Raw genomic sequence first — 15,181 nt, 5'->3', positions numbered from 1 at the left:
CCGACCCGGCCTGGCACCGCTCCGCCGGCCCGGCCCCCGAGCCACCGGCCCGGCCCGGCACCGCTCCGCCGGCCTGGCCCCCGAGCCCCCGGCCTGGCTTGGCACCGCAGCGCCATCCCAGCCCCCGAGCCCCCGGCCTGGCTTGGCACCGCACCGCTGGCCCGTCCCCCGAGTCCCCGGCTCGGCACCGCCGACTGCCGGCCCCGCATGTCCCGATTTTCCCGGACATGTCTGGCTTTTTGGGATTTCCCCCCGGACGGGGATTTGGAGCCCAAAAAGCCGGACATGTCCGGGAAAATCCGGCCGTATGGTAACCCTAGATACATTGGCTTTGCTTTCTGGTGTTTGCAAGAGCTGATTTTCAGTCGAGCAAGCACTCAGGATGTTTGCTGTCTGAAGACACAGCCTGTCACTTTGCAATCTCCCCTCCCCCCCCAGCCCCAGCCTCAGAACCATTTGCAGAGTCACTGTCTGCACTTCTAGAGTTAATATTTAAGTGTTGTCTGATCTCAGGAAATGAACATGAGTGAAATGTTGGTAGGAAAAAAATAAAAAAGCCCAGTACCTGCACGCAATGAAGACAGGCAGGCTCAGCAAAACAGCCTGAAAGAATACTGTCCCCTTCAGCTAACCACTTCCTGGTCCCCAGAGCTGAGCTGTGCTGGGAGCAGAGTTCCCAAGGAAATGACATAGAGCGAGTATAAATAAAAGCCTGACTCCTGAACATTGCTCCCTCCCCTCCGTGGAGACCTTGGATTCTGTTCGTACAAAGCAGCTGACCAGGTTGGGGCCAAAGATCTCAGGCATTTTCCCCAGCTTTGTGTGTAACACATGCTTGCTTCTAAAATAGAGAATACAGCCTCCCTGTGCAATAGCACAGGCTACAGGGAGCTCCCAGAAAACAGAAACTGGGGCACACGACTGCAGTTCTTGGGCTTACCCCAGCTGTGCAGGATGTGCCTGCCTGGGAATCACCACTCCTTCCCTGCCTCCAGGGGGCGCTCTGTGCCTCTGAGTCAGGCAAAGGTCATATTGTCCCATCAGGTTGTGCGCACACTCAGTGCCCCCGGGGACACTAGAGCATCAATGAGGCAGGAAGGAATTGCTCATCCCTGCAATTATAAGCAGGTTCATGATGGTACATCCTGATGTCCTGTCCACTGTAGAGCTCCCCATGTTGCTCTTAGTGGTGGCGCTAAAAGGACTTCGACAAGGCCTGTGTGAGTACTACTGAGTTTAGAGTCTCTGGGTGTGGCATCTATGTCCCCTGGACCTCAGGATCCCTCTCCAAGCAGCCACACTGGCTACCGATTAACCTGAGGAGAACCTGTAGACTTTCCTCCACTTTATTCAAGATTCTCCACTCTCTGGCTCTGCCTTATCTGTGTGATTTGATCCATGCTGCTCTACCTGTCCTCTGAGCTCGTGGTTCATCATGGTGTAACTGCAGCTCCATGCCAATGATGTCAGTGGAGCTACCCCTGCCTAAAACTGGAGCGACAAACTTGTGTGCCATGCCCGAGGTCCTGTTGTCAACTTCTCAGCCTGTCAGTTCTCTGGGCTACTCCTCACTCACCCGAAGCTGGCGGAATGCGCTCCCATTTGACCTTCCCGCAACTGACTCTATTAGCCTTTTAAAGGTCAGACTTAAAGCCCTGCACTTCTACCCAGTTACTGCTGGTCTCATGTCCTGCACTTGTCATCTTCTTTGATAGTTCGGTTCTTCAGCACCTGCTACATGTGAAAGATGTTTTGTAAAACAAACAGAACGACATTATCAGCTGCTACATCCCTGAAGATGATGTAGGACTTTCTCATTAATACCTCCTAGATGATACTCTTATGACTAGGAGAGAGAACTTTTAAACTGGGGGGAAATGGTGAACTGCCTAGACCTTGCCTTTTCCTTTGACTGTAGAGTGCCTAGCCCACATGTAGAACAACCAAATGCTTTGGAAGTGCCTGTCCAAACAGCTAAGCACCTTCTGAAAAGCACAACATTCAGATGCACCACTATCCAGGATGAACTTCCTACCTCCCACAAAGACCCCTCCTTCCACACACTCATATCCGGACAACCCAAGTCATCAAGGACAGCCTGAGACAACAGCTAGGCCTGGCAATGCACCCTGGAGCTCAGGAAATCTGGACTCTGTTGGATCAGGGCTGAAATCTAGCTGACGGTGGAGGATGATAATGTGTATAGTTGTGTTAGCATTTTAGAGCTGTGTAGATACTGGTTCCTCTCACAACACCACCTCACAGTTTTTCCCAAGAGGAAGTCTCAGCTTAGCAGAAGCTCAGGCCTGGAATAGCAAGGAGAGTGCTACATGCCTGGATGAGGTGTACTGGCATAGCTGTTGGGAGGAAACTAGCATAAATCCTGCCCATGATATGCCAGGCTCTACAGCTGTCCTTTTCCATCTTTGGGCCTGCTCCCTCTGAAGTCAGTGGCAGAGCCCCCATGCCCTTCAATGGGGAAAGATCAGGTCTTTTTCTATCACCAAATTCATACAAAATTTGGTAGGGTTTTTAAAAAAGATTTTACTTTGTATTGAGCCAAGAGTTTCAGATTCATCCCAGTGCCATGAGGGAAGGCTGCCTGAGTAGACATCCTGTACAATATGAGGTGACCACATTGGGATACAAGAACAGGTCAAAGCAATGAGGCCAACACTGAAAGGGTTTTATTATCTTGTGATACTGTCAATGGGCAGACAAGCTAAATTAGGTAAGAGTGGGAAGATCCCTGGAAAATTGCTCCAGGTTGCATAAGAGTTTTTGCCCCATCCTAGGAAATGAAACATTCATAACAACTATCAGAGGGGTAGCCATGTTAGTCTGAATCTGTAAAAAGCAACAGAGGGTCCTGTGGCACCTTTGAGACTAATAGAAGTACTGGGAGCATAAGCTTTCGTGGGTAAGAACCTCACTTACTTCTATTAGTCTCAAAGGTGCCACAGGACCCTCTGTTGCATTCATAACAACGTCACATAAAATAACTCTTATTTTTAAACTCTTTGTACAGCAGAATTGATAGATTAAGCAACATTCGAGATGGCTAACAGCATGCATACTTGTGTGATGGAAAGCCCTTTATGTTGCAGTGCATCATTCATAAGCATGGATCCATTTGCTTCAATGCAGCCAAAGGAAGAAACAAGAACCACCCCTTATGGCATGTCCAGCTGCTATTGGGTAAATGCTGTGGAAATGATCTTGGCAAGCAGAGAGATGGCTCATTTCAGACATATCAAAGAGAGAATGGGCTGCTCTGGTTTCGGACTCTGAGGCCAATCTGGGTGTCTCTGACCCTGGTGCTGCTTAGATCCTGACTGGGAGGAGGTGAGGAGACTTGAAAATAAACACAAATCCTATAACTGCCACCAAAATGGCTACAACTACATCTAAAAGAAAGGGACAGGAGAGAAGCAAACTGCCATTTGCCTGCTTCTATGGAAACTGAAGAACTGGCAGCAACAGGCTCTGCTGCAGCTTTGAACCACCCGTGGAAACTGCAGACAGGAGGAGAATAGCCCATTCATACCAGACTTGTGGGAGACGCTGAGCTATGGAAAGGAAACAAACTTTGTGCTTTGTATAGACAGACTTAAACCAAAACCTCAAACCCAAACAACTATAAACATTAGGGGTGTTGGAAATCCAAACCCATATCCAGATTTTACAAATGATCCTTAGTTTTACAATGGGCTGCACCAATCCCCTAGATTGGGACTCCCTGGCATTTTGTGGCATTTGAAATCCAGATCCAAATTGTTAACTGTGGATCCATCTCTAGTTTTATATAAAACCAGGTATTTTGAACGCGGAAGAGAGATTAACCGGAAATAGTCAAAGTGGCCAAAAGTTACATCCCCACTTGGACCCTCCTATAAATTCATAAGTTCAGAATTGCAAATATATCATGCTTCCTTTTCCCATCTGATCAATGCTGTGCGACTTGGCAAAAGAAGCTGATGTGCATGCTCAGAAAGGATCTAATGAGCATGGGTTGCTCCGACAGGAGATTTCTATGACCACTCACTCTGACAGGATGTTACAAAGCAATGCTGTAGGAGGTGACACCACTCACCATGAGAGTCACAGAAACCCAGCAGTTTGGGCTTATTATTGGCTGTGCATGGATGTGTTGGGGGAAAAGGAATCCCAAAGCTTCCACTCTCAGGGAAGGTCAATTTTTAGGCTGACGACTGTGAAAGTTCCCCTTTAATTCAGTAGACCCCCATATTGGGTTAAACCTAGGCTGAGAACTCTTGTGCCAAATGTCAGTCCGGAGTAAATTTTCAAAAGGTCATTTCAGCTCCTTGGCTGCTGATGGAGCTTTTTTGGCACCAGCGGGAGCTGTTCTCACCACGTGCCTAGCCAGCAGGAATTGCTTTCACATACTGGACTGAGTGATGGAGATAAAATAGTTCAGCAAGTCCTCCACAGTGAAGTCCATTGTGATCCCTGACCCTGGGTAGCACCGCTGGATCAGGTTCTCGAACTCTTGATACTGCCGTATGAACTCCTGTTCCATGGCTCGCCAGACCACCTGTAGGTAAAACACTTGGAGTTAATGACCTCTCTTACTGGGAGCGTCCTACCCTGCTCCCCTCCGGGGTTTGCTGCAACACTACGTAACCATCCACACCCACAGAGGCACATGCTTTTCACTGCCTGCTGCATGAGTGCAACCGCCAGCCTAAGAGGAAGGGACATGCAGAGGGCTGACCTTGGAGCTTCTAGGCCCACATCCTCAAAGGCACTTAGGAACCCATCTCCCATTGAAATTAATGGACACTGAGTGCTTAAATACCTTTGAGGATCTGGGCCCTAGGCCCCAAAACTAGCCCAGTAAGAGTTCCCCCTAAGGGAGCAGAGATGGAGGAATTCCCACTAATTTTCAGACTTCATAAGTAACTAAAGATACTAAGAGAAGCAGGGAGCAGAGACAAGTCACTGGGAAGAGGGAGGATAGAAATAACAGAGGATGGTTTGAGGAGATAAAACAATGGGCATGAAAAGGGAATCAATACAGTGGGAGTGATGGTCAGAGAGGAGAAGATAGGAGGTTCCCTTCCCTCTGCCATTTATTGGTGCCTAGCAAGCTTGGCCCCCAAAACACATGAAGCCACCACTGCATTGCACCCTGTGAGCAGTGCCCAGGCCATATTTACCGGCAGGAGGTTTTCCTCAGGGGAGAGATACTTGTGAATCTTCCTGTAGAGTGTATCCAGGGCTCTCTTCACCTCCTTGCCAGGGTACTTTTCTATCACCTTCCGCAGTTCCTGCTTGCTGTACGCCAGCTGGAAACTCACTTCCTCTTCTTTCACCCCCTGAGCCACGCGGGCTTTCACCCCCTCAAAGAAATGCTGGGGAGGCAAAGGAGACAAATGCACCAGCTGTTCCACAGTGTGGTTCTACTGAGCTCTTTTTTGGCTGACTCCAGAAGCCTTTTCTCAGGCCTCTTGCTGGACTTTGACTGAGCAGATCTGACCATTCGTGCAGAGCCAGAGTCTTTATGTTCTGCAGAGGAGGATGCCTTTAACAACACTGATGCTACATGATATTTGAAAAAGCAACCTGTGGTTCTTTTTGCTCAACATACCTCATCAACTATAAAGGTTCTGGCATCCAAAAATAGCTGGTGGCTTTATACAGGCTACATAAAGCAGAAGAGAACACAGGTTTCTCTTCTGCTGATCCAGGATACTGGCTCCACAGTGCTGGTAGTAGGAAAAACTAGCTCCTGGAGTTTGTCTCTATTATCAGGTGTATATACTCCTCCACCCTTCTCTCTCCCCACTGTAGCAGGCACACAGGGGGGGGGGGGGTTAATAGGCAGCACAGTTACTTCCCCAGCTGTGATTAAGTGGCTGACCAACCACAGCTGAGTTCCTAGAAAGTGAAGCCTTCTGGGGAGGGAGACTTGTGGAATGGAGCTCCCAGGAGAAGGCACTTAGGGAGAGATGTCCCAGGTGCCTGGAGAAGGAGGAGGCCCAGCCTGTGGGTGGCTGCATGCTGCCAGAGAGCCTGAGGGGACTCGGCATCAGCCTGAAGAAAGTGGGCAGGGAAACAGCAGCGAGTCTATCAGAGCAGACCCTGGCTGCTTAATGCAAGGTCCCTGCACTGGAGATGGGGGGCCTGGTTTCCCCTACTAACACTCAAAGAAGGGGAGGCAAAAGTCCTGACACAAAGGGGGACAAGGACTATTGAGTCCATGGTGGGGCTGAAGGCTTGGGACAGGGTCATTAGGCTTCTGCTTGATTGGCCTTGTTCTCCCCCTGAATGGGGTGGGACTAGACGCAAGCTGGGCAGAGAGCAGATCCATGGAAAAGGGGCAAATCACCCCAGGACTGGAGTGACCATTGACAGGGGGCGCTAGAGTAGAAGAGATTGGTACACCATGCCAGTCCTGAAGGGTGCATCAGCCGCTGAATGACTCCTCTGCTGTCCTAACAGTGATGTGAGCTCCTATGTCCCCCAGACTTTCAGTGATACTTGGGGCTCGTTCACACAAACACTTACTTGGTGGGAAGCTGGGGTGTAAATCTAGCTCGCACTAGCCTGCAGCACACCAAGCGGCCATACACGAGGGAGCTGTTAGTGCACGGCAGCAGGGTCCAATGGACGGTTAGTGCCCAGCACCCCAGCTTGCTGTGAACAAAGCATTTGCATAGACAAGCCCTTACACTTCCTAAATGAAAAGGGGACTTAAGTTCTTAAATCAGCTGGTCACTTTTGAAAATTTTACCCCAGGTCAGTAAATTAAGCAGCTCATAACTGAAGAAGAGTCACATGGGGAGTAGCTGTGGCCAGCAAAGACGCTGCTCATGGTTCCTCTCACTGAGCAGAGCACTGCTAATGGACACCACAAATGTAAAAAGCAACAGAGGGTCCTGTGGCACCTTTAAGACTAACAAAAATATTGGGAGCATAAGCTTTCGTGGGTAAGAACCTCACTTCTTCAGATACAAATGTAGTCACTTTGCCTTGCCACCAACAATGAAATTCCACTCAGCCCTCATCAATAGAAGACAAAACAATTAGCACTGGCAGCGAGTTGATTGAAGCTCTGGCTGGTGTCATAGCTGAGCAGATCTTCCAGGGGCAGGAGGCGTTTAACAGCAAAGACCAGAAGCAAATCAAAACCAACAGGCATTTCAATTAAGTCCAGCTGGGCCTAGTTTTTATTAGAAGGTATAGGCCAATGAGCAGGTGGGTGAGCATTAATCAGAACAGCAAGGGGTTAGTGGAGTGGCAAGGAACTATGGGAAAGAGCTGAATGTCTGCTTGAGTGGAGCCATGCTTTTAGCTCAGTGAACAAATCAATCGCTTGGGAACCCTGAAATTATGTTAGGAGACTCTGCGCTAGCAGCCATCAAGAAAGAACCGGCATCAGCCAGTCACAGACATGCAGCCAAAAGAGAAAGCAGTGATAGAAATCTGTCCCTTCAGTTCAAAGCCAATTCAGGTGAGCTGCACAAGCAGTTCTGCTCGCTCACGTACAATAGTGGGGCTGTGTTACCCACTGATGCCGGCTAGAGAGCAGCGATACACAGACATGGTGAGTGTTAGTCTCACCAGAGTAATTCTGGCTTTGATCTCACAAACAGGGCAACCCCTTCCTGTCCTGTTCTCCAAATGTTTCTTGGATGGGGTGTGTGAATCCAATAGAGGGTTTAGTTGCAGAGTTTGTATCCTCAGCATTTTGGGAAGGGCTGTATTCATTTCTAGAGGGCAGAAGCTCTCCTGCTCTAGGGCAAAAATTGAATTATCCCCCACAGGGGAAAAAGGACCTCATTCAGCCAATGTTTGAGAAGCACTTTTGACATATAAAGCATGAGATTTGTGCTAATGGATATTAGATAGCAAGGACTGCCTAGTATTGTAGGGGATAAAGGAGGTGAGAGCAAAGTAAGGGCTTGTCTACACAGCAACAAAAGCTGCATTCTCAACTCAGATTGAGTTGCATCCGAAGAAGTGAGGTTTTTACTCACGAAAGCTTATGCCCAAATAAATCTGTTAGTCTTTAAGGTGCCACCAGACTCCTTGTTGTTTTTGTAGATACAGACTAACACGGCTACCCCCTGATACTCAACTCAGCTTAGCTAACTCGGATTAAGATCATGTTGAAGATAGGGAAACTTGGATTCAAGCCTATAGGACAGCCTGGGTCTGAACTCAGGTGGCTGACCTGAGTTGCTGTAGCTTTACTGCTATTTTAACCAGAAAGAGCTAGCTCTGGTTAAAACACTTATTTTTTTTCTTTTTGCAGTATCAAAAGCAGGGCCGGCTCCAGCTTTTTTGCTGCCAGAAGCGGCGAAGCGGGGGAAAAAAAAAGATAAAGCTGCAATCAGCAGCATTTCGGCAGCAGTTCTACCGTGCCGCTTCGTAATTCGGCAGCAGGTCCTTCGCTCCGAGAGGGATTGAGGGGCCCGTCGCCAAATTGGCGCCGCAGACCCGGATGTGCTGCCCCTTTCCATTGGCCGCCCCAAGCACCTGCTTCCTTTGCTGGTTCCTGAAGCCGGCCCTGGTCAAAAGGGTGCTTCAGATTAGCCTTGGGACTTCCTGGGTAGTGCCTGCTGGAGAGGTAGACTGGTCCAGTGGTTAGGGCGCTAGCCAAGCACATGGGCGACTTGGTTCCAGTTGCTGCTCTACCACCTTAGGCAAGTCAATTAGCCTTTCTGCATCTTGGTTCCCCAGCTGTAAAAAGGACTTAGGCATGGTGTGAGGATAAATCCATTAAAGACTATGTGGTGCTCAGGTAGGCTAGTAAGGAGTGAGAGATACATACTATAGACAGAGGAGGTTGTGGCTTGCAATGTACTCACGTTGAGTTTCTCCAGTGGCTGTCCCAGGTACTTGGTGACATATCTCTCCAGGTGCTCACGGTACCTTTGCTTGGCTTCCCTTCTCTTGCTTTCCAAGCACTGGATCTTCTTTTGGTACAGAAAGCAGTGGATGTGGTGGAAGTTTTCCATCATGACCATGTCCGTATTGACCTTCAGGTTTGCTGAGGCCAGACTATTGACTAAAAAGAAAGGGAGAAAGCCCATAGGCCTAGAGGGACCTTTTGATAATCAAGATGGGGAGGAATGGAGGGGAGATACAAGGTGAAAAGACAGGATGAGTTAAGCCCACCATGCACAAATCCAGAAGGGTCTTCCAGAGAATCTAGGCAAGTCCTATCAGTCCAGACCACAGACTGATTCAACCTTCCTAGCCCTAGAGTCTTGCCTATAGATTATGCTTTGGAGCTAATGGCTCTTAGCCTGTCCCATCTGAATGGCTGGCTGGTTCCAATACCGGAGGGAGAATAACATTGTAATGTAAATAACGATTTATGTAATTTATTTTTATTTCCTATCTCAGATGCTTTATAATAAACACAGCTGGTGCCCTGACAGGCCTGGTACTGATTGCATTAGTGAGGCAGCTCATCCAGGATAATATGCAAAGAAGGCTCCGCCCTCTGCATCAGGGAAAGGTGCTAATGTAGCTTTCCAGCTTGCAAAGTCTGGGCAGCTCAGCCTTCTGGTGTGTGGAGGGGGTATCGTTTCCACAGCACCCTGAGCCCCTGCCAGGCTCGGAAGCAAGAGTCCAGCTTTGAGACCCACGTTAGGATCTCTTGCATGGCAATGCAGAGTGCAACCTGCAAACTACCAACCTCCCTCTCTTTCTCTTGGCCAATGTACAGCAGTGCTTTTTGGGGGGAGACCTTCTTTCTAACAACTTATTCCAGTGACTCTGCACCTCCTGAGACTTCTTAATATTGTTCTTGTATTCTCTCTGCTTCCATATATCTATAGCCAGGAAATGCATTCTCAGCCCTCAGCCATACTGGGTTTTCACTTGGTGCAGCTCAGGAAGGAAGGAAGAGTGACTCTATCTATGCCATCCCTCTGGCACCCCAAACAAGCCTTTGCATGTGGGTGTGTTTTTCTGTGCATAGTGCATACACATGGGTGGCTGCATATATGTGTGTGGGGGTGTATGAGGGATTTCAGTGTTCCAACTTGGATCAGGATCCAAATTTCATGCTGGCCTCTCTGTGCCACTAACAGAACCAGAATCCAGATCCAAACACCCTGGGCTTTAAAAGAGGGGGTTTGAAATACTGCTCCAGATCTGAATGTTGTGATTCCGATCTAAGCTTACTCCACCACTGGCTCTCTGTACTCACTGCTGCTGAAGACGCTGCCCACCAGTTTGGTGTGAGCTTTGTCTAGCTCGCCTCTCCGCTGAGCCCATCTGAACACATCCTCCGAGAAATTCACGAACTCCTCAAATCGGCTGACGAAAGGCAGGATCCCACCCTTAGCCCTGCTAGGTACCTTCGCTTCCTCGATTTCTTTGCACAGGACACACTGGGAGCAATAGAATAAAATAGAACACTCTCAGACTTGGCCAGTCCCTGGCTCTGGGGTTGGCATGCCAAAGAGCCTGTCAGCAACCAAGCCCCACTATAGCCTGCGTGCCAGCATCAGAGCCAGCTGAGCCCTGTACTCGTAACCAACAGGAATGAATCAGGAACGATAACATGGTCAATTTCAGTGCTTTCACTCATAGGCTGGCAGATTTTAAGGCCACAAGGGACCGTTGGGCGATCCTCTAGTCTGACCCCTGTGTGGTATACAACAGCAAACTTCACTAGCATTGCCTTCCTCCAGCCCAGAATGACAGCCCTTGAGTCCACTTGCCTCAGAACTAGTACAACATGGCCATTGGCAGGGCAAGCTTCCCCTCCAATGCCCCAGCACTGTGCCACTGAAGGACCACTTCTAAAGAAGCGAGGGGAGTTCAGTCCCCAGGGAGAATTCAATCTTTGCTTTCTGGGATAATGCTAAAATAATGTTTATCTAGCACTCAGCCTGAGCCGAGATAGCCACAAAGGGCAGGCATGAGTTCCAGCTGTGGTGTTTTTGTGATATGGGTAGGGTGACCAGATGTCCCGATTTTATAGGGACAGTCCCAATTTTGGGGTCTTTTTCTTACATAGGCTCCTATTACCCCCACACCCCGTCCCGAATTTTTACACTTGCTGTCTGGTCACCCTAGATATGAGCACCTGTCTACTAGTAGCTAGTGTGAAAGCCGTGTACCGCTCCACGCAGATGGTCGAACAATGACCAGTTGGCAATAACTTGCAGCTCACTTTCAGCCACTGCTAAAAGCACCGAGACAGGAAAGTTCCTAGTGATGCATTTTCAGCCACTGCTTTTAGGAATGTGCTGTTTGAAATCCCTTGGCCTCCCAGCCCCGTGTGAAAGTACGGCCTACGCAGCATGCCCATACAAGTGGGGACATAGCAATGCAATGCGTATGCACTAGCAATGCATGATGCAGGGAGATTTTAATTCTCACAAGAACTGAGAGCCAAATCCACACAGGCATTGGCTTCACTGGGGGGAAAGGGGACTGACTTCAATGGAGCCATGCTGGTTTACTCCAGCTAAGCATCAGGCCCAGAAGCTCCATTCATTCGCACAAAGAGTAAATGCTGGCTTGGGGCTCCAGCGCGCCGAGGCTCATCTCTGCTTACAGATGGAGACTCACAATGCACTTGTTGAAGTTGTTCTTGGCCAGGAGCAGGATGTTGCTGAGGCCCATGTTGAGGAAGGAGGAGGAGGTGGCTGCGGAAGAGCCCTGCATCTCAAACATGTAGTCATTCAGGGTAACCAGGACCTGCAGGCAGCTAAACTGTTGGACTTTATTGCAGGTATCTATAAATCCTCTCAGCTCTGGCTCCAGGGAACTGAAGATTTCAGACAGCAGCTGGGTGGGCTGCTCTTCTAGTCTAGAATAAGTGTTACAAACAGAGAGGGGGTTGGGACAGAGCTGCTCAGGCAGTGGGCCAGCCAGAGAGGTGTGGACAGGGTGACAGAAAGACACAGGTAGGTGAAGCTCAAACACAGCCTCTTCAGCCTCACAAACCAGGTCCTAAGAGTGCAGACACCAGATACACACAAAGGCCCAGATCTCACAGGTACGGAGGTGCCTAACTCCCCTTGATTCCAAAGGGACTTAGGAGCCTAAATACCTTTTAATGATTTGGGCTAATGACCATTGGCAAGTCACGTACTTCAGCTCTACACCATGGTATTAGTGATTTGTCTAAACAAGGGTCTGAAAACATGCAGCCCTCTAGGCCCTCCCGCCCTCCCCCAGCGTTTAGCTAGAGCAGCTCCGGCCCGACGTACACTGGGGGCAGGGCAGGCTCCCTGCCTGCCTGCCCTGCCCTGCCCCCGAGCCGGGAAGCGGCCGAAACCTGGGGGAGGAGGGGCGCAGGGGTGTGCATGGCTGTTGCTTCAGGCACCGCCCCAGCAGCTCCCATTGGCCTCGATTCCCCATTCCCGGCCCCAGTGCGCGTTGGCCTGGAGCCCACCCCCCGAATCCCTCCTGTAGCCGAAACCCCTGCCCTGAGCCCCCTGTCATACCCCGCACCCCTCCTGCACCCCGACCCCCTGCCCTGAAACCCCTGCTGCACCCCGCAACCCTCCTGCACCCCGACCCCCTGCCCTGAGCCCCCTGCACCTCTCCTGCACCCGACCCCCTGCCCTGAGTCCCCTGCCACACCTTGCACCCCGACCCCCTGCCCTGAACCCCTGCCGCACCCCACACCCCTCCTGCACCCCAACACCCTGCCCTGAGCCCCCTGCTGCACCCCTCACCCCTCCTGCACCCTACACCCCAACTCCCTGCCCGGAGCCCCCGCCACACCCCACCTGCACCCTCTGGGGGCAGGGAGGGGGTGGAGTTGGGGTGGGGATTTCGGGGAAGGGGTTGGAATGGGGGCAGGGGCAGGGTCTCATGGAAGGGGTGGAGTGGGGGTGGGGCCGAGGGTGGTGGGGTGGGGAGGTGTCAATAAATGCGGCCCTCGGGCCAACGTACTAGTCCTCATGTGGCCCTCATGGTCATTTGAGTTTGAGACCCCTAGTCTAAAGTGATAGCCCTATCATGACCAGTGACTTAACAATAACACTGCGATGGTCAAGGTTTGGATGCCTAATGAATAGCTCTGGTCACACTTTTGACCCCCAGTCCAGTGTCCTATCCTGTCCCAAGACACAATACTATCAGAATTCTTGCAGTTACTTTGATAATATATTTGCTCCTATTTCTGTGCTTTGTTTCCCCGTGTGAGCAGACTAGAAGCAGTGATAAAGAACCCTTTCACACAACCACTCTGCTGAGTAAACACTTGGTACTAACCAGCACTGCCCTGAGTCCTGTGACACTGGCAGGCTAAGCCCCCATGTGACATTTCAGGCAATTTGACCCAAATTTTGTCCTATTCCACACTCATTTACATGGCTGTAAGCCATGGGCATGACTCCTGATTTTCACCAGTGTAAATGTGATTTGAATACAAGCCAACATTTTTTTGCCCCATTGACTTCATTCATTCATTGTCCAACTGGCTTCAAGTACTGGATTGACTGAGGGCCAAATCTTATCCAGCTGTCTTCTTGTGATATTACTTAGCAACAGTCCCCTATTTATCTGTCCTATGTAGTTATAAGTCTGCCATTACCATAGCATCTGAGCACTTCACAATCTTTAATGTAGTTATCCTGAATATACACCCCTGTGCAGTAGGACAGTGCCACTATCCCAACTTTATAACCAGGAACTGAGGCACAAAGAGGCTAAGCGACTTGCCCAAGGTCACACGGCAAGTCTGTGGCAGAACATTGCCTTGCCCATGTCTCCTGAGTCCCAAGCCAGTGCCCTGCCATTAGAGCATCCTACCTCTCTTGGCGGGACAGTACATGCCTTTGAATGACACAGTGTGTGTGTCCATACTACAAGATTAGCCAGGTCTGTGGGAGCCAGGCTTATGGACTTGGTGTTTCCAAGTCTGCGCTTAATAATAAAAATAATAAATATGGAGATATACCTATCTCATAGAACTGGAAGGGACCCTGAAAGGTCATCAAGTCCAGCCCCCTGCCTTCACTAGCAGGACCAAGTACTGATTTTGCCCCAGATCCCTAAGTGGCCCCCTCAAGGATTGAATTCATAACCCTGGGCTTAGCAGGCCAATGCTCAAACCACTGAGCTATCCCTTCCCCAATAAGAGACCTCACTGCATAGTAACCCTACAATTGCTGGACCAGGGTCTCGCAGCTGTGCTGATGTGTCCACACTGCACTAGGCAGATCTTCTGACTCTGGTTAGAAAATGCAGTTTTGTCAAAACATGGGATTGTGTTGACGGGAGAAAGTCGATTTCCTTTGTTTTGATAATGTAAAACAGTTTGTTTCCACTTTAGTGTTTTGATTTATTTTATTTTGACTCTTATATGATATGAACTATTGATATTTTACTGATATACAGCACACACCTGGTTATCTGAATGCCCTGGAAGACAGCCAAAACTTTTGGATAACTGGAAGTGCTGTTGAGCTGCAGCATCACTGATGTGGAAGTATGTAGAACAAAGGGAGTAATGCTGATGTTGGCTTAATACTGTCCTTGGTTTTTTACTCTTTAATAAATTACAAACTTTACTGAATTTATTAAAACACCTAAATTGTATTAAAATGACTGTGGTCGTCATTTAATTCTGAATTAGTCTTAACTGTCCTGCCAAGCTGCTGCTGTTGCTGATACAGGATTAGAGCTCAGTAACTGCAGGTAGCTGCAATACAAAGTCACTGATTAGCACCAACAGGTGCTAAGAGGCTAATTGAGAAGTTATGAGTGGATGATTAACTCTAGGGCTACACGGGAGACACTGTGGATTCAGATAATTAGGATTTTTGGATAAAGGGCATTTGGATAAGTGGGAGTGTACTAGATAATATTTAACGCTATGCGTATTTGTATGTAATAGAGAGACAAGGTGATATCTTTTATTGGTCTAACTTCTACTGGTGAAAGAGACAAGCTTTTGAGCTATTACACCGAGCTCTTCTTTTATTACAATGTTTTGACATCATTGGAATGAAACATTTGATCATTCCAAATACAATTTTTTTTGGAATTTGTGTGGTAAATTTCAACTTTCGTTCCGATTCAGAATGAAAGCAAATTTCGAAGTGTCAATTTCCCATGGAACGTAAATTCCATTTTCTAACCAGCTCTGCTCCCAGATCACTGCCACAGAGGGGACAAAAATGATAGATCTACTTTGCATATCCAAATACTCCACTAAGATGCAGGCTGTCTG

General features: G+C 49.1%; 2 protein-coding genes across 4 annotated transcripts in view; both read right to left on the bottom strand.

Annotated features, from left to right (window-relative positions):
• Positions 1-685, bottom strand: part of GLOD5 (glyoxalase domain containing 5) — a 20,172-nt gene extending 19,487 nt beyond the window's left edge. Inside the window, exon 1 of one of the 2 annotated variants that reach the window (XM_034782014.1) lies at positions 566-685. The gene's annotated coding sequence lies outside the window, so the exon portion shown is untranslated. The remainder of the gene's footprint in view (positions 1-565) is intronic. The other variant, XM_034782015.1, reaches the window with a different exon arrangement.
• Positions 686-2,989: 2,304 nt separating this feature from the next.
• Positions 2,990-15,181, bottom strand: part of LOC117883365 (exocyst complex component 1-like) — a 66,900-nt gene continuing 54,708 nt past the window's right edge. For both annotated transcript variants that reach the window (XM_034782622.1, XM_034782623.1), the window contains 5 exons: positions 11,563-11,803; positions 10,190-10,373; positions 8,838-9,037; positions 5,181-5,375; positions 2,990-4,555 (listed from right to left, as the gene is read on the bottom strand). In XM_034782622.1, the coding sequence (XP_034638513.1) occupies positions 4,400-4,555; positions 5,181-5,375; positions 8,838-9,037; positions 10,190-10,373; positions 11,563-11,803 (976 nt within the window). In that variant the 3' untranslated portion in view covers positions 2,990-4,399. The remainder of the gene's footprint in view (positions 4,556-5,180; positions 5,376-8,837; positions 9,038-10,189; positions 10,374-11,562; positions 11,804-15,181) is intronic.

The sequence above is a fragment of the Trachemys scripta genome, chromosome 9 (genome assembly GCF_013100865.1).
Source record: "Trachemys scripta elegans isolate TJP31775 chromosome 9, CAS_Tse_1.0, whole genome shotgun sequence".
In the NCBI taxonomy this organism is placed as follows: domain Eukaryota; kingdom Metazoa; phylum Chordata; order Testudines; family Emydidae; genus Trachemys; species Trachemys scripta.
Note: the sequence above shows the minus strand (reverse complement) of the source record. Positions and strands in the feature narration are given on the sequence as shown.